Below are 14,342 nucleotides of genomic sequence, written 5' to 3' on the forward strand. Positions count from 1 at the left end.
CGAGGAAACATTGACTAAGAAGCAAGTAACACAGATAAAAAAAACACAGAAAAAAAAATCAAGATAAAACCAATAGTAGATCAACAGGATACCTAAGCTCCTCACCATTTCTCTCACTGCTATAATCAACAGGCTTAGGGCTTAAAAAGACAAAAAGCCATTCACTACAGAAACCACTTATCTGTAGCTATTGTATTTAAAAGCACATGCACAGAACCAAGGATCTGTAGCAAACGCAACAGAAGTCATGAAATGCAATTCAGGTGGTGTTAAAAATGGAAGTTTCGCAAGAGCATCAATGCAGACAGATGTGACTGGGAAGGACATGATGCTTCAGGGAGCAGGAATCCCAGTTTGTTTAGAAAACTTAAGTCATACTGTCTGATTGTATTCTAAGTAAGATAGGGAAATTCCAGTGCTTCAGGTTTTGGGGGAGGGCAAATTTCATTTTCTGACCAAGTTCACGTGTCATCTTTGAACAAATTCACAAGCTTAAAGCAAAGACATCTTTCTCAGTATTACAGTATTCCCCGGAGTCCTCAATGAACTTTAGACATTTACGGTGATTGGCAAAGTATACACAGACAGAGACAGTTACAGCCTCCAAGAGCTCGAGCAGGCAAAGCAGGAGGAGAGGAGGCTGACAGCCAAAGAAGATGAAGGAAACAGACCAAGTGATTTGTCCCAGCCTGTAGCAGGAGCGGGATAACAGGATTCACACCCTATCTTACAACAAGCCCTGGGTCATCTTTCATCATCACTTAGGTGCTCTATCGTGATAGCTGCCATCACCTCCAGAGCGGCCTCAGGAACACAAACCTTCGTGGAGCACACTGCGGTGTGGTCAGAGCACAGCTCCTCCTCTTCCAGGCTGGTGGGGCTTGGAGCCTTCTGGCGTTTTTCTGGTGTTTCTTCTTCTTCTTCTTCATTTCTTCTTCTCTTCTTTTCCTGAGTGCAGAAAATGAAGCCATCAGGAAGTGAGCTGGTCAAAGTGCTTACTGTGCAACAAAAGTCATTTTCCCCTGTCTCCCAGGCTTCCTGCTTTACACTAAACAAACACGTGAGCACAGAAACTTTGAGTTCGCGTTATCTAATTTTGAAGCATCCAGGAAGAAACTCATGTGTTAATTTGGGGGGGAAAAAAAAACAAAAACAAACCAGTCAGAGTAATTTTGCAGATTCAAGGTTCCAAAATGATATGGAAAGGGGTCCTTGCATCAGTTAATAAAGATTTCTTACCACTACTGAGATAGGAAAATGTGAATTTCTCATTTAGAGGCCACAAGGAGAGTGAGCAGCTGCCTTTAGAATGAAGGGCTAGTAAGAGTCAAACACACAGTGCAAAAAGCACACTAGGCTCAGCAAGTCGAAATCCATTTACAACAGAACATATCTGCGGCTCAGACACTCTAACAGACTTGCACACCACTCAAGTTCCAGCTTTGTCTCTCTTGTTTACCATGAGTCACACCTCATCAGAGGAGCAAAGAAAGAAAACCTCAGCTGGGAGCAATGCAAGATGTAGAGATACATCAAGCCAAAGTGCTCCAAAGGTTCGATAAAGGCTGGGGAGAGAAAAAGAAGCAGTAACATTTAGATTTGATTTCTCCTGAAGAACTACTCACTGCCCACAAAACCACAGGAGAAACAGCAGCACTTTCCTTCTCAGTTTTGCAGGGGTATGACTAAACCACCACAAACTCTGGGAGTAGATACGCCACCCTCACAAGAGGGCAGAGGCTGCCTGCAGTGACCCCAAGAAGGAACATAGGCAAGAGTGGCACCAGCCCAAAGTTATGCCATGACAACTTGTCTATGTGGGCTCAACACCCAGCAGTGTAAGCAGCAATGGCGAGCCGAGTTCTTGGAGAGCAGCCCCCAAGCCCTCCTGCCAGCCCCGTGGAGAGGAGAAGGTCAGCTCCTCCTGATCTCACCTCTTGCTCAGCTCTCTCCTCTTCCTCCTGCTCTCTGACCCGTTCTTCCTCTTGGCACAGCCTTTCTTCCTCCCCAGAAACCACATTCTCCTCCCGGATCTCCTCCGGGCTTTCCCGATCCAGCTGGATCTGCTCCAGTTTGACTTCAGCTTCCCTCACACCACCGTCGTCTTCTTTGTATGACTGCCGTGGAGACCTAGAGTTGGGGGAGAGAGGTCAAAGAAGCAAAACACATTGTTATGAGCCTACAAACATCAGCAGGTGCCTTTGACCTCTAGAAATACAGTTTTATCATTTCCCCAAGCCTACAACTTGCTGGGTGCTTTACACCAGGGCTCATAGCGACTTCCATGGGCCCATCCAGTTCCAGGCGCCCAGATGTAACAGCAGCCACATCACACTCCTATACTTCGAATGCCCAGGACATGGCTCGACTAAGAGTTGTGGCAGAGCTGAAGGTACCTGCACCTTTCCAGTCCCACAGCAGGCAAGACCCACAGGAAAACAGAGATCAGACAAACCTGAACACCAGGTCCTGGCCTCCACTCGGGCCCCAGGCAGAGAGGACACCTACCACCATGATGTGGTGCTGGTGCAATTCTCTGTGCTGCTGCAGCCAAAATCCCAGCTCAGCCAGTGTGCTTTGTGGTCCTGGTGCACAAACACAGCTCTGACACTGCCCCCACAGTTCCCACCATCAACTCAATGTGGGGCACCAAACACAGCCTTTCTCGCCCTTAACTTATCTTCCACGTTAACAGAGCCTCTCGCTGGAGGAGGATCCAAGCACCGACACGTGAACACGCTTCCCATGATCCACCTTTTCCCTAGCTGAAGCTAAACTGCAGGGCAAGGCTGCACAGCCACTCATGCGGGGTTTTTTTGTTTGCAAGGCACAGTGTTTCACAGGCAATGCCATACCCACATCTGACCCCGCACTCCAGTTTCACCTACCAGAATAAGTGACACTTCTACTCCTGCCATAGCCCAGCAAAACAAAGGAGTCGCAAAGCAGCCAGGATGACCCCTTGGCTTAGGTTTAAAACCCACAACGGGGTTTGTGCAAGAGGATTCCTCCAGGTCTCCGAGGCTGCAGAGAGGAGACCCAGAAGCGCGTTTAAGCAATCAGCTTAAGCAGCCCATGCCTTTGGGCACAGAGTCGGTGCGAGCACATAACCCCAGAGCTCTCGCTGGCTCACAGCCATGCATCAAGATGTTATTGCCATCTTACTTTCCCCAGCCAGAGAATAGCTTTTTCCTCCCACCCATTTCTTAGAAAATCACCTGGCTTGTGACAGCAAGGCTAGAGAGCTGGCGAGTGGGCAGCTGCCAAAGCGCAAGGCTGACTCACCGCTTCTGCCTCAGCGGCCAGCACCAGAACGTGAAAAAAAGTTCAAGTGATGCTTTTCCACCCACCTCTTTGCTGCTGGGAAGGCAGCTCACAGGACAACTTTCGTCCAGCCCTCCCAAATGACCACATTGGGAAAAAGCTGATGCATACGCTGGCTTGCCTGGCTGGCTACTAATCATCCTCCCACAACAGTGCAGTCACCAACAGCAAACAGGCTCTGAAGGTTTTATAGCCCAGGTAACTAGTGTCTCAACCAGGATGCCAGCAAAGCCTCCAGCTAAAGTGCAAGTTCATATTAAAAATTTAGGCCAGCAGATACAATGCAGTCTATGGGATGCCTTTTGCACCACAGCAATTTTGTACAGGAGGCAGCTAGTCTGACACAGCTCCAACCCGCTTGCATACAGCTGATAGCCACCAGGAACCAGAACCTTGATTCCCTCCGTCGTTCCACAAAGTGGGGAACTAGAACCAAAAATAAAGCGTGCCTTAGCACCAAGGTCCTCAGGGGATGCACAAACTGTTTTAGCTCCGTCCAAGGGAGAGCAACTGTCTCCATCCCCTCAGTCATAGCTGCCACCTAAACATCTTTCACATGAAAAACCAGGATTTGCTCCATAGTCAGTCAAGCAGGAGAGATGGGAAACCCTGGCCTGGGGCATCCCAGCCAGACACACAGCCTACCTGGGCTCACACCACACTCCAAGTCTGTCCTTTGGGTGAGGCAGGTAAGCAAGGAGGAAGGGAAAAACTGCTGAAAGGACTTCACAGGGCACAGCCACCCACTAGGAAGCAAGCCCAACTTTTGCAAAAAGCCCAGCTCCAGCAAACCCAGTAGATCTGAACCCCTTCAGCCGCCTCTCCCAGCCAGGCTTTAAAGCACCACCCTTCTCTGATGGGCTTCACCTGCCATGGGTGCCACCTCCCCTGCTCAGCACCCTCTTACCACGCTACAGAATAAACACAAGCACCACATAAAAACCCAAGAAGCAATTTCTGGAGAGGATAATACAGCCCTTCCAGCTAATTCTCTTGTCAAGGATAGCCTTTCTCCCAGGACAAGCTCTTTGCAAAGGGCCGGGGGGGGGGGGGAGGTGGCAGAAAAAAAGGCAGCAGTCTGAAAAGCACATGGGGTTGATTTTTAATTGCTCTCACAGATGTGATAATCAGAACCAGGTGAGGAGCTTGAGGTCAGGGCTGCGGAGGTACAGCTCGCAGAGTGGTTTAGCTACAGTGTTTGGAAAAAAGTAAGAAAGAGGCGAGCTCTGTTTATTTGCTCAGCAGTAAATATTAACCTTAGGTATTTTTTCAGTCTCGGGGGTAAAGAAGAGATTGTGTCATTGCGGGCTGAAATCCCCTATAAAACCAAGCTGCTGAGAGAACTGAGTCACAGAGTTCACGTGCAGGTAGTAGATGGTGTCCGAGGGAAGTGGTTAAGGCAGGAGTTTGGTTCAGCTCAGCAAGGGGAGAGTGATGGGACATGGGGAATAAACAGTCGGCACACAAGCACCTCTCAAGGCTCTCGACTGCCTGTTTTCCCCTGCCAAAAGAAGAGTCAAGCACAAGGTGGGCTGGGGCCATAACACCCACTATGCTGCCATGAGCCAGGAAGCAGCAATAACTTAGAAGAGCTTTTTAGGCTGGCCTGGATTATGTTAGAGGCCGTTTCAGCCCCTGCAGCAGCTCAGGTGGCTTAAATCCGCTGTTGTCACTCCTCCAAACTCAGGCGTCCTGGCAGGCTGCCATTGCTTGGAGTGCAAAGCTCAATCCAAACATCCCCAAAGTCCAGGGCAGTCCCTGAGCCTGTTCCTCCCCTCTAGCCCAAATGGCAGGCAGAGAGCATCCATCCCAGCAGTGCGGGACCTGTCCTGCCCCTCCTTGGGGACGGTCCTTTTGCTGGGCACGTTGGTTCCCCTCTCCCCGGTCCGGCTGTGTCACACCCACCTCTGTTTGCGCTGCTCAAGCTTCTGGGACCAGTCACTGAACCCCTCATCCTCCTCCAGCTCCGAAGTCCCGGATGGCTTAAAGTCATAGCTGAAACGCAGCAAGAAGGAAAACATGGAGTAAGATGCAAAAAAACCCCCAAAACTGGCCCAAAACAGCCCCAGCCTGATACCAGGCTCCAGTTACTGCCCTCCAGTTATTGCACCTTCTGTCTTCTGACCGCTCCCAAATCCCACTTGAAGCCTTATCCTCCGTTACAGGAAAGATGCTTTTGCCACATGCTTAGGAGTACCCTTGTACAAAGGGAGCCTCAGGGCATCACTGAGAGATGGAGAAGAAGAAGGAGCAGCCCCATGACACTGGCAGGAGCATCCCACTGCCTGCCTGGTCTCTGGGGTCACACGCAGTCGTGCAAAAGACAAGCAGCACATCAAAACCAAAAAGTCCACGGTATTCTTCTGCACCGGAGCTGGCACTAGCTTGTTTGGACCAGAGGTGTTTCAAACTCCGTTGCTGCTTGCCCTACGCTTGTACGCAGCCCCATAGAAAAGAAATCAGCAGGAGTCGGCCTGAACAGATCACTGGATGAGGAAGGCACGAAGACACAAAGATTAGGATGCTGGCTCAAGTTCTGGGTTGGATCCTCACGATCCCCTACAGCTTTGAGACAGTCAAATACACTTGCGTGACTCTGGCACCCCACCTGTGAATACCCCACTGCTGCACGGAGCCGCAGCCCTCCCGGGTGCACAGCTGCCAGTGCCAGATGTGGGCTGGCCATGCATGGAGTAGGTTTTTTCCTATTTCTTTCCTTGCATTCGCAAGGAGAATCGCCTTCCAGCCAGGGGTCCTAGGTGGGCAGCCATATTGCAAGCATCGGCCTGAGGAGGGGGCTTCACAGCTGGTTTTGGGACGCAGGGCAGTCATGTAATCTGGGAACGGGAATTAGGATGCGGGACCCACAGAATAGTTTAAACTCAGATTCAAACTACGTAGTAAATGTGGGTGAGTCTTTTCTTTGCCTTTCTGGGATCTTAGGAGGTGTCAGGAGATGCTTAGCCTCCTCCCTGACCCCAGTGGCTTGAAACACGAGGCATTTTTCTGAGATTCGGGAGTTTCGTATTGAACTGACTGCAGGAGTTGAGGGTATACAAAAAGCACATGCCCTCGCCAGGCTCACCAGGGAGGGTGGCAGGGGGTGCACACCGAAAACGGCTGCTCAGCCACAAGTCTGAGCACAGCCCACTCCTGCCGCGCTTCAGCATCCCCTTAGACTGCGGAGGGCAATAACCCAGACCAGGCTGGGTTATTTTCCGCTGCGTGTGTAGCAGTAGCTTGTGGATGCCCCAGGACAACGCTCAGGAGATTCGATGCAGAGCCAGGATGGGACCACGGATCTGACGAGTCCCAGGTCAGGACTTCACGCAAGCTGCAGCGTTGATGATTCCAAAGGCAGAATCACTCCAGTATTTGTGGCCCCGGCCACAAGCATGTGCTCAGGCTAGCAGAAAAACTCCCAGGGAGCAAGGGAGGCTGGCCAAATGCTGTTTGAAAACTGGTCGGTTCCCTGTGCCCCTCTGCAAACCTGGCCCCGGGGGAAGCAGGGAGCCAGCACAGCCCCATCAGCACTGCCCAAGCTGGTGTCCATCCCTCCGATTCCCAAGGCCACGCATGACTTTTCTGCAAACCCGCCGTTTTGGGGGTTATTTCTCTATTTTTTAGTGGGGGAAGGGAGGAGAGGAGCTTTGCTCTGTCCCTTTGGTGTAAGGAAACGCCGAGGGCGGGTTTGCACAAACAGGAGTGACATGGATGGAATGAGTCCCAGCGCGGGAAGACCCGAGGGAAGGAGGGCGCAGTGTTTACACAAGAGAGAGCGAAGCTTTTCAGAAGATTAATAGCCAGGGCTGACCCCAGCTGCATGAGCAAGTCCAGGTGGCTGTCAGCAGCTGCAGAAGAAACCAGGGGATGGCCAGAGAAGAAACATCCTTCCCGGTGAAGCCTGGCCCAGCCAGCTCAAGCATCACGGAGCCAGGAGCCAAACCCTTCATTTTAGGAGTTCTTCTTGTCATTAAACCCTTCCGCCGATGTTTAAGCACTCAATTAAATATGGGCACTGCCAGCGGTCCCATGGGGTCAGCAGCGTGTCTGTGCCTATGCCCACGGGGCTGGAGCCTGCAAGCTGGGTTACTGGGGCTGCTGCACGCTGCTCTGTGCCCGGGGCCGCTCACAGCATCTCCCGGTAAAGCAGAGACCAGAGATCTTGTCGCCTGTTTTAAAGACTTCTGGGAATTATTTTCCAGCCCCCGTATGAAGAGGGGAGGGGGAGGGGGCGCGGGGTTGGAAAAGCTAACAATTATTATTAGTTTCCAGTTCTTCTGTTTGCTTTTAGGGCAGACTGCAGTGGGTTTGTCTGCAGAATATCACTGGGTGTATTTCCACAAAAGGTTTCGAAGCTTCTTCGCAATGCTTTTAGACTAAAAAAAAAAAAAAAAGTCCTGAATAATTATGAAAGTATCTGAGAAAAAAACTGATCTTTTCCTTGAAAAAATACATTTTTATTAATAGCTTTTGCTATTTTTCCAGTAAAATGAAGTTGCTACTTCTCTGATTGTAATCCCAAATCCTGCCACCACTTTTCCATTGTATTTCATATATTTAGAAATAAGTTGAACACATAAATAGCAGGAAGAGTAGGGTCTTTAAGACAGACTTCGGCAACTCGGAGTGCAGACTGGCTTTTGTGCCAGCCCCAGTGCTGCACAGCACCCGGGCTGCTGAAACATGGACACAGGGAGGCTGCGTGGGATGCTGAGGTGGGATGCTGGGGACACGACTGGTCATGCTATCCTTTCTCCAGGGGTTTCCTCTCTGACAGCAGATAGCTCAGCATCTCTATGAATGCCTCCTGAGCTATTTTCATTTACGACCTGCCTCATTAAAGCACCAAGTTAACTTTAACCCTTGGAGCTGTGAACTGCACCAGCTCAGGAGCTGCTCCATGCTCCCCACTGCCAGGGCAGCATCCTCCAAGGGAGGAGCGAGGAACCTGGCTGGGAGAGGCGATCTCTCACTCAGCCACCAGCACCATGATCTGCCCGGGGCTGTGCATCACATCCTCAGGCACGTGTCTGTCTTCGCACATATCAGGAACTTCCATTAGTTTCGGCGTAGGATGAGTCACCAGCTGAACTTTAACCAGGCACAGAAATCCCTGGCAATGGGAACTCCCTGCCTGAGCTCAGCCTTACCCAAGCTGTCCTAGTTTAAACTCTCAAGGCAGTAAAACACCCAGCCTTCAGCCAAAAGTGCAAAGCAGGGATTCTGGCTTTTTCTGCGCAAACTAGAAACACACTATTTGTTAGTCTGGGCTAAATCCCCCAACCCAAACCTATTAAGGGAACTTCCCCACCTCCCCAAACCACCCCAAACAACAGAGACGCCCGCCCTGTGGATGCGGGAGGGTTTTGCTGCAAGGGGAGAGCGTGTCACTGAAGGATTTATCCGCAGGTATTTCTTACTGGTTTTCCTGTGCTGGGCCTGCGCTCTCCGAGCAGGAGCTGGTGCCATTCAAGCCCTCTTCTGCTTGGGACCTCAGCTGCTTCTCCCGCTCCCGCCGCCGCCGCTCTCTTGCTGCCTCCTCCTCGTCTTCCACGCTCCACTGCGCTGTCAGCCTGCCAAGCCAAAGGGAAAACCCATCCTTAACGCCGTCGGGCAGCATCTGCAAAACCTGGTGATACCCACCCCCGAGGTGCCTGGGGTTCCCCCCCGGCAAGCAGGGGTCTCCTGCAGAGGAGCGCTTCCACCATGAGTGGTGGCCCTCAAAGCGGCATCCCCACCTCGATCAGCACGGCTCCACAGCGGGACCGACTGATGTGCAAGGATAAGGTAGGACACATGGACTGGGAGAGACGTAGAGGAGAGCCAGCCTTTCCTCCCCGAGGAAGATGTGGTGCATATCCCCCTCCTCCCAGACCTCCCTCCTGGAAGCCCCCTGGGAAGCACCATTCCCTGCAAAGCAGCTTTGTACCCCAGGAAGGGTTTGTAAAGGGTCTTGCAGTGGTGCAGGAAATCCCACACCTCCATCTGAAGCTCACCCAGGGAGGGTGAGATCTGCACCCAGATCTGCACCCTGGGGGTGAGTTTCCTTAAGCAGTTGAGCTGCTCCTGCCTGACCAGGAGGAGAGGGAACAGTGGCAGAGGGCAGCATCTGTGTCCTGCTCTGCCCTGCCAAGCTTCCTTCCTCCCCCGCAGAGACGAAAAACCTGCCCTGGCTTCTCCCAGACGTCTCAGCTGCTGGATATTAACACCTCTGTCAGCAGAACGGCCTCTCACATCCTCGAGGAAGTGATAAGGCAGCTGCCACATTCCTCCTCCGTCGATAACGTCGGTCTCCGCATGGGATTGGCTCCCGCTCCACCACTGGTGGCACCAGACAGGATGCAGGCAGAAAGGGACGCGCCATGGTGGCAGTGTCACCGCTCACCCAAAGGGCCGGCGATGGGTCTGACTCATGGTACCCAGAGCTGATGCTGGGCCAGCTGCTCCCTCATGCCACTCATCCCTGGCTCGGCCAGGTCCAAAACAGCCCATGAAGGCTGTTTTCCCTGGCATTCACAAGCCTATTTACAGAAACGCTCTTGTGCAAGGCACACACACGGGAGTCGGGAAGGTGATCTCCCTCCAGGAGCAGGACCCAGCCTGACCTGTGTCTCCCTGCCCTGTTCGGGAACACCCCAAGGACTGCAGTTCCTGTAGGGTGAATCTGCCCAGTAGGAGATGCGGTGGGACATCAGCTTAGAGTGGGGCAAAGAGCTTGTGCAAAAGGAAAAAAAAAAGCCAAGAATGCCTTAGTTGAGACTTGTTTCAGCCCAGTTTCAGTGAACGAGGGACAGGTTTCAGCTGACCCCAGAAGTGCCACTCTGCCAGCCTGCCCAGCTTTGCCCACAGCCTGGACTATGAACTATGTGAGAAGGTCTCACTTCACCAAGGGCCTCACTAAGATGTTGTTTTCATTTAAGGTTCAGGACAGATCGCCCCGTCTCCCAGCAAAGGAAAGAAAAAAAAAAAAAAGAACGGGGATTAATTGAGAAATTTTGTTCAAGAAAAATTTGGCTTTTCTAATTACACTAATGAACTTTGTCAACCTTTTCAGGGCAGATCCGCTCAGAGCCTATTTTACCCTGTGGCACCAGCAGGACCACCAAGCTTAGCCCCAGTAGCATCGTTTTGCAGAGTGGTCCCACCACCACTCTAGCAGGAGGCTGGGAGTGACCCCACGTCCCTGCTCTCCTGAATTCCCATCTCCCTGGAAGCGTCAGAGCCGGGATGCAGAGCCAGATGGAGACAGGTCACCCATCCCCACCGAGCCCACGGGGGAGCAGGGAACGAAGCAGATCCTGGACTCGGCCAAGAGACGGCTCCACCGCCATGTGGCAATCACTGCCTGCCTTATTTTGGGTGGGGTCTTTTCACAAGCAACAAATTCAGCCGCCCTTTCCCCTTCTTCCCTTTCATTGCCCCTTGCCACCTTGCTCTCCATGGGGAACAAAGCGGACCCGCACCGGAGCCTGGGCTCCCCTCCTCCCTTCCCTACTCGTCCCACACTCCTATTTATTGTTTTCCCCCAGGTTCCCATAGAAACCCTTGTCTGTGGGCCTGGCAGGAAGCCACCGTGTTGTTGTGTGGTGTGTTTTTTTTTTTTTTTTAATATATAAATGAAGTCATTCATTAAACTCTGCCATGATCTCCCTCCCTTGTGCGACAGCTCCAGATAGTCTCTGATTCAGAAAGGCTCTTAACCCCCGATCGCCCAGATCGCCCCAGTTACGAGAAGCAAGGTCCACGTCTATCCCAGAACAAATTAGATTTCAGTTTAATTCCTTCCACAGCTCCTCCAGCTCCTCAGGAAGCCACTGCCGAGACAGTGCAGAGGTGCACCAAGCCCATGGCTTGGCCGGGGTCCCCGGGGGAGCCTGGAGGGGGGTCCCCTCTACACCACACGAGCTTTCCACGCTGCAAGAGCAGCATTGCTTGGCAGCCTTCTCCCTTTCCCAGTTGGATGTGACTAACTCTCTCCCCATGACCTCACCGGCTCGCTATTCTGTCCCTGCATCCTCCGAACCAGCTGAGGACAGGGCTGGGGGCGACTGTTTTGGGGAGAAGGGATTTTTCCTGCAAAAGCAAGGAAAACTCTTTCCCAGCTCCCTTTGCCGCAGAGCAAACTGGCCTCTGAGTTGCCCACCGCCGTGCTGGGATGCGGCTCAGACACACTGGGCCGTTGCGGTGGGGCTGCAGTGCTGGGAGCTCCGTACCTGCTCCTCTCAGGAATGAGGGCTGTGGATAAAGCCCTCACTGAGCCCCCGCGCACGCTGAGTTCGGAAATGTCACCGCCTTCCAGCAAACACCTAAAACCAGTTTATTAGTGGATTCAGAGTTCTCGCTCGTATTCAAACAGGCTGGCAGCAGAGCAACATTTAATAAGCGATGCTTTGGGGTTCAGTAGTCACACCAACAAGCAGAGAGAAAAGGACGATTCCTTTTCAACTGACCTAGCAGCACAAATATTTGTCTTTAGTGAAAAACAAACAAAAAAAAAACCCCAAACAAATGAGAAACTAAACCTTGCCAAAGTCCTCGCGTTTGGGTCAGCTACAGGGGTTTGTTGGACCACAAACCGAATGTGCCATTTCAATTTGGACAAGTCCAAGCCTCCATCCGTGTGAGGAGGGGGTCAGCTGGTAAATTGCCTTTCAAAGCAAAAAAAGTGGAAAGATTTAATTTCCAAAGGGTTCCGTTTTCTAAGAAGGGGCCACGGTCTCCCATTTGCTCTAATTGCTCACAATCACATTCAGTAACTCAGTGTGCTCAGCCCACAGCAGCATTGCACAACCATCTTTCCCATTTCTAGAAATAATTACCCAGTGCTTCAGGATCAGGCTGATACTGCGTACCTCTGCCTTCACCTCTGGCCACCACTTTCCCAGGTTGGTCCCAGGCTGGGGAATTTTTGGGAAGAAGAAGACTCACAGCTGCTGGTGGGACTGAGAGCTCCCCACTTCATTTCACCCAACACAGGATGGGAAAATGGAAAGCAAGACGACTTGAAGCTTGAAGACTTGCAAGGTGAGCTACAGCGTGCTACACTCCCGCACCCAGTGACCTGCCCAAACAGAGGTGTTTTCCTGCAAGGTGAAAGGAAAATCACCCCCTCACACAAACATTAGGGGGACTTGAGAAGGAAGGGAGGATGGAGAGAGCGCTTTGCTGACCCAGCAGCCAGGAGCCACAGGCAAAGCTTTCTCCAGCAAGACCTCATAGAATCATAGAATGTATTGGGTTGGAAGGGACCTTTAAAGGTCATCTGGTCCAACCCCCCTGCAGTAAGCAGGGACATCTTTAACTAGATTGGATTGCTCAGAGCCTTATCAAGCCTGGCCTTGAACGTTTCCAGGGATGGGGCTCATTGCAGGGCCAAGTCGTTTCTCTTATGTGGTCCCTGCATCCCTGCCAATGGCTTTTGGAGGTCTTGGTTTGGGGCGAAACACTCTTTGTGGAAGGGGTTTATCTCTTCCTGAGGAGATCCTGCAGGTCTAGGGATGGGCTGAAAGCACCTCAGTTCCACTTTGGCCACAGTCGCAGTTTGCTGAGTGTCAGGGATGCTCAGACTTCGGCTCTGACCGGGGCCGGCTGCCCATTTCAGATCCAGCTCCTGACTTCACCTCCCTCTGGACCCCCAGCCAAGGGGGCGGTTTCATTTCCATTTGCCCTACAGAACACCTCCTCCTCCCGCGGAACAGCGATACAGGCTGCGCTGTTCCACACGGCCACGAACACCCGCTCCAGACAAGCCAGCGTTGCTGGAAAGGTCACGTTTCCTTTGGGCAATTCCTCACCGGCACTTGAGGAGATTATAATATTCAGGCGAGGGAAATTTCTGGCACCAGATGAGCTGCGTTTAAGGGAAACGCTGCAGACCTGAGGAGTCTTTTGCACGGCCGACGGCTCAAAGGAAGCTTTGCTGGCCGAAACCCAACCTTCAGCACTAAACCTAATTCCAGAAAGGAAAATGAAATGCCTCCCAGAGGCTTTGGGCTTTGCAGACCTGTGCCAGAAAAACCCAGGAACCTCTACCAGCGCATCGGACATTCCTGTCTCCTGAGCTCGCTGTGGTATCGGGCCAGGACGGTGTTGACTTTGGTCGCTGCTTGTGTTGGGTAGGCTGCCCCCTCAGAGCCAGAGTTCACTGGGGAAGAGGTTTTGGGAACAGGGTTTAGGAGGAGCCATGCGCAACCCCTGGCACGAAGGCTGCCCTTTCCCAGAGGGCCCATCAACCCAGTGCAAATTCTATTGCCATCAAGGGTAAAGCTCCCATCACCTGTGAAAGCAACATTGGCTACCACTGCTGAAAATGTCACCCGCAAGAGATGGGACTCCATGAACTAGAGGAGAACAGGGAAGGATACCCTGCATCCCCCAGCAGCCATCCCGTTGAGGTAAGGGGGAAAAGAGATGCTAGAAACCTGTGCAAGGGACCTTGTCCTTCCCACATAATCCATCGCAGCCATGTCACAATGCCATGCCAGATACAATATTGGTGTCCTCCTGCCCATCAGGGAGAGAGATCCCCCAGCATACCCAGGGTAACGCTCTCTCACTGCCATCCAGCAACCAGCTACCAAAGTTGGTTAAGCAACATAAACCAGAATACGACCTAGAACGGCCAACAAGTTCAACCTGCTGCCAAGCACAGCTGCCAGGCTTTATTTCATATTGCATTTATCACCCATTTATAAAGGGCCCAGACATGATTGGCAGGGGTACTGAGATATGCAGTTCACCCCATCACATGAAATGGAAGAGGACACCTGCAAAAGGCTACGATGGAGCCACTTGACCTTCCACCAACAAATTAATCACTTATTAATCTGGCATAAATGGCATATAATGGATCTGTGTGACTGAGTCAAGTATCCTGAAATAGCCAGATAACACCTCCATTCACGTCATTCAGGACAACTGGTGTCAGGCCACAGCAGAAGTCATGGATGAAGACATTTGCATGCAATGCACAGTCATGTTGCGATGGCTCAGTTTCTCTCCATCCCTGCAAACCA

At 51.9% G+C, this 14,342-nt stretch overlaps 1 protein-coding gene across 2 annotated transcripts in view; it reads right to left on the reverse strand.

The window, feature by feature from the left end:
* Positions 1-14,342, reverse strand: part of LSP1 (lymphocyte specific protein 1) — a 51,370-nt gene that overhangs the window by 15,267 nt on the left and 21,761 nt on the right. For both annotated transcript variants that reach the window (XM_063333009.1, XM_063333010.1), the window contains exons 2-5: positions 8,748-8,900; positions 5,230-5,319; positions 1,935-2,130; positions 820-948 (exon numbers count right to left, since the gene is read on the reverse strand). In XM_063333009.1, coding sequence (XP_063189079.1) covers positions 820-948; positions 1,935-2,130; positions 5,230-5,319; positions 8,748-8,900 — 568 coding nt within the window. The remainder of the gene's footprint in view (positions 1-819; positions 949-1,934; positions 2,131-5,229; positions 5,320-8,747; positions 8,901-14,342) is intronic.

The sequence above is a fragment of the Chroicocephalus ridibundus genome, chromosome 4, assembly GCF_963924245.1.
Source record: "Chroicocephalus ridibundus chromosome 4, bChrRid1.1, whole genome shotgun sequence".
Taxonomy (NCBI): domain Eukaryota; kingdom Metazoa; phylum Chordata; class Aves; order Charadriiformes; family Laridae; genus Chroicocephalus; species Chroicocephalus ridibundus.